Here is a 3108-nt window from a genome sequence, read left to right on the forward strand (position 1 = left end):
TTTTTAGATAATCAAATTTCTGTGTTGGATTAATACTTTTTTGTTATCTGGTGTTCCAGACTCGGACCACCTTTCATATATCTCAACTAATTCGGATGACTAATCCCAAAAACTGCTAGCACACTCGTATTTACCTCTGCATGACAGTTCATTTACTTCTCTCTTTGCATTGAAATCAAACCTACGATCTTAGAATGGTAAGTTTTATGCATTATTATTATTATCAAACACTTATACATTTGATAATAATAAAAACACGAATACTTTTACCAACTTTAACATCTTGTTACCGAATAATATTAGTATAGTATGTACATACTCCTAGTACAAAACTAGTAATTAATATCAAAATAATTCCTTTTACTATTTCCAGAAAAAGAAAAGCGAATTGATTCTCTACTTTCTTTTTCTTGTTTGTGCTACAGATATGCAATCTGATTTTAGCAGAAAGCAGAAGATAAGAAAAGAATTAGTTCAACCTCCAACTATACATTTTGGACAGAAATGACGTGGCATTTACCATTTACCAATATTTATTGTACCCCGAAATCTTCAAGATATTATATATTAAAAAATATATATATTTCCTATAAACTGAAAAAAAAAACAGTTGAACAAAGAAAATATCAACTTCGGAGCCATTGACCATTACACCCTCGATGCTATATCCATAAGGAGAAAACAAACATAGCAACAAAATTATAAGCGAATATAAGATGAAATTGTTCTGTTTTCTCTCTAAGAAATGATACCAATTTGTCTCAATTTCCAAAAAAGTGAAATGAAGCGAAATAGAAAAAAACCGTTGATCCATAATGCCATATAGATATTAAGGAAAAATAAAATAAAAAAACCCCCAAAATTTCACCTTTCTAACTCAACTTGATGGATGAACAAACTCAGCATCAGAAACTGCAGAAACCTCAACCTGGCTGCTAAACTCATCTTCGCAAACCGGAGCAGGAAGATTTAAATCAATTTTGGTCTCACCACCATATTTCGAAAATTCCTTAACCGGACCCTGCTCTAGCGAGATATACTGAGTTCGATTTTTAGCGGTTGCGGCCACAATTCCATTCGATAAACCAATGCCATGTGACCTTTTATGTCCACCAAGTGCCTGTCCGGATGCAAAAACTCTAAAACAAACAGGGCATTCATGAATTTTCACCTCGGCACCATTTGCATTACTGTTATATCGATTATCTTTCTCATTTTCTTCGAAATTCGTCGCTTTGATCTTCTTGTGACTCGCCCTGTGACCACCTAAAGCTTGGTACGATTTAAAAACTTTGTTACATGTCTCACATCTATACTTCCCTTTACCCTTGTTACCCGATTTGTTAATTTTCACAACTTCCTCCTCGTCCTCATCCTCGTCCTCCTCATCCTCGTCGTCATTGTAGGCATCAAAATAATCCATAGACACATATTTATTGATCCGTTTTGGTGATCTCCATTTGTCCCTCGACAGCATTATCAAACAATACGCAATATCTTCCTCCTCTGTCGTCTCAGAACCTGAAGAATTCGTCTCGTTACTCAACTTAGACTTTTTCGATTCACAACCTAGATTTTCATGATCAAAACTCTGGATCCTTTTAGACCTCCGAACACGATCAAGATCATCATTCTTGAACGACTCTGACTCGCTCTCTCTATCTTGAACCACCACAGAAAATTCAGGATCCACAACACGAAAACTCTTCCTGGGATTCTCTCTAAGCTCATAATTCAACACCCCTTTATCCTCTTCCTCTTCTTCATCAGAATAAGACCGAATCGACTCGTAATCATCATGCTGGCCTGGAACATAAAGATTCAACATATGAGATCTCATGTGGCCACCCAAAGCTCTCCCATTATCAAAACTCCTGCAACACAGCTTACATTTGTGCGTCTCCATGGCTCTCAACAAAAGTAACTTTTTTTTCTTTGTAAAACTCAGCTTTTTTTGTGTTTCTTGCGGAAGTGAAGTAGGTAACAAGCATTCATCTAGCCCATAGAGAGAAAGAGAGAGATTATATACACAAACAACTAGTATACACTTTTGTTTAGTAGTATTTAGATGCAAGGAAATCAGATATTGTGGATTTTATTTTTTAATAACTTTCATTTAAAACGCCAATCTACATTTATTTGTAGACTAAATTAAGTTCGCTAGTAGGGTGGAAAGAGAGACATGTAACATGCGACCTTTGCCCGTTTCTTTAGTTATTCCTAGTAATAATCACATCTCTATTTTTTCCTTTTATACCCTCAGTAAAAAAAAAAAACTATTCTCGAAGAGATGATATCGAAAAATAAAATCTTATCCCAATTCGAGATATCGTATGAGATATCTTATTTTATTAATTCCTGTTTATTTTATAGAAATAGAAAAAAGTATTATTTCTGGTTTTGTGGGATATTATCAGCAAAATCTTGGACTTTTTTTGTTTATTTATTTATTAAATTAAGAAGGGTATTTTTGGGAATTACACATGGAGCTTAAAAAGCCTGTGGATTGCATGTACAAGTCAAGAAACTGCTGTGGTTTGTTATGAGTCTTTAACTTGAACATAAGTCACACTTGGCTAACCTCACAAGGTTGTCACTCAACGCAAAAATAACAACCATCAGAACTATGCCACAACTGTACACGTGTCATGACTAGAGCATTGTTACACAAAATGCTCGCCAGTCAACCAAGCATAACTCTGAGTATAATTCGTAATGAAGAAAATTAATTACTAAATTAAATGAGGAGCCGGGAGAGAAATATTTGGATTAAAGAAGGTGTATTAATGCCATTGATTTTGGATCAGAAAGTTGAAATGTCCGAAGGAGAAAAAAAAGGGGAAAAGGTGTGTGAAAAAGGGAGTAAGAAAGAACTAAGCAATTGGCACAGAGAATGGAGTTTTGTGGAGGCAAGTGCATGCCGTTTAGTTTGGGGCAATACAAGACCTTGTCAATGCTACACTTGGGCTCTATCTAACACTTGTACTACATACTAAAATACGCATGCTTGAAAATTTTGAAATAAAATTTATTCTCAAAGTAATTTTCTTGATTTACTCTTTGAATTCTCTACTCTTAATAACAAAAAATTGAGAAAGTCTTGTACCT

At 34.7% G+C, this 3108-nt stretch overlaps 1 protein-coding gene across 1 annotated transcript; it reads right to left on the minus strand.

Moving 5' to 3' along the window:
* Positions 1 to 610: 610 nt before the first annotated feature.
* On the minus strand, positions 611 to 2122 carry LOC108217996 (zinc finger protein ZAT9). The gene has a single exon (XM_017390916.2). The coding sequence runs from the start codon at positions 1904 to 1906 to the stop codon at positions 878 to 880; it is 1029 nt and encodes a 342-aa protein (XP_017246405.1). The 5' UTR covers positions 1907 to 2122; the 3' UTR covers positions 611 to 877.
* Between the last annotated feature and the right edge of the window lie 986 nt (positions 2123 to 3108).

This window comes from Daucus carota, chromosome 4 (genome assembly GCF_001625215.2).
Source record: "Daucus carota subsp. sativus chromosome 4, DH1 v3.0, whole genome shotgun sequence".
Lineage (NCBI taxonomy): Eukaryota > Viridiplantae > Streptophyta > Magnoliopsida > Apiales > Apiaceae > Daucus > Daucus carota.

Excerpts from the sequence above, each read along its gene's own strand:
- LOC108217996 (XM_017390916.2), bottom strand. The coding sequence starts at position 1,906 with ATGGAGACGCACAAATGTAAGCTGTGTTGCAGGAGTTTTGATAATGGG.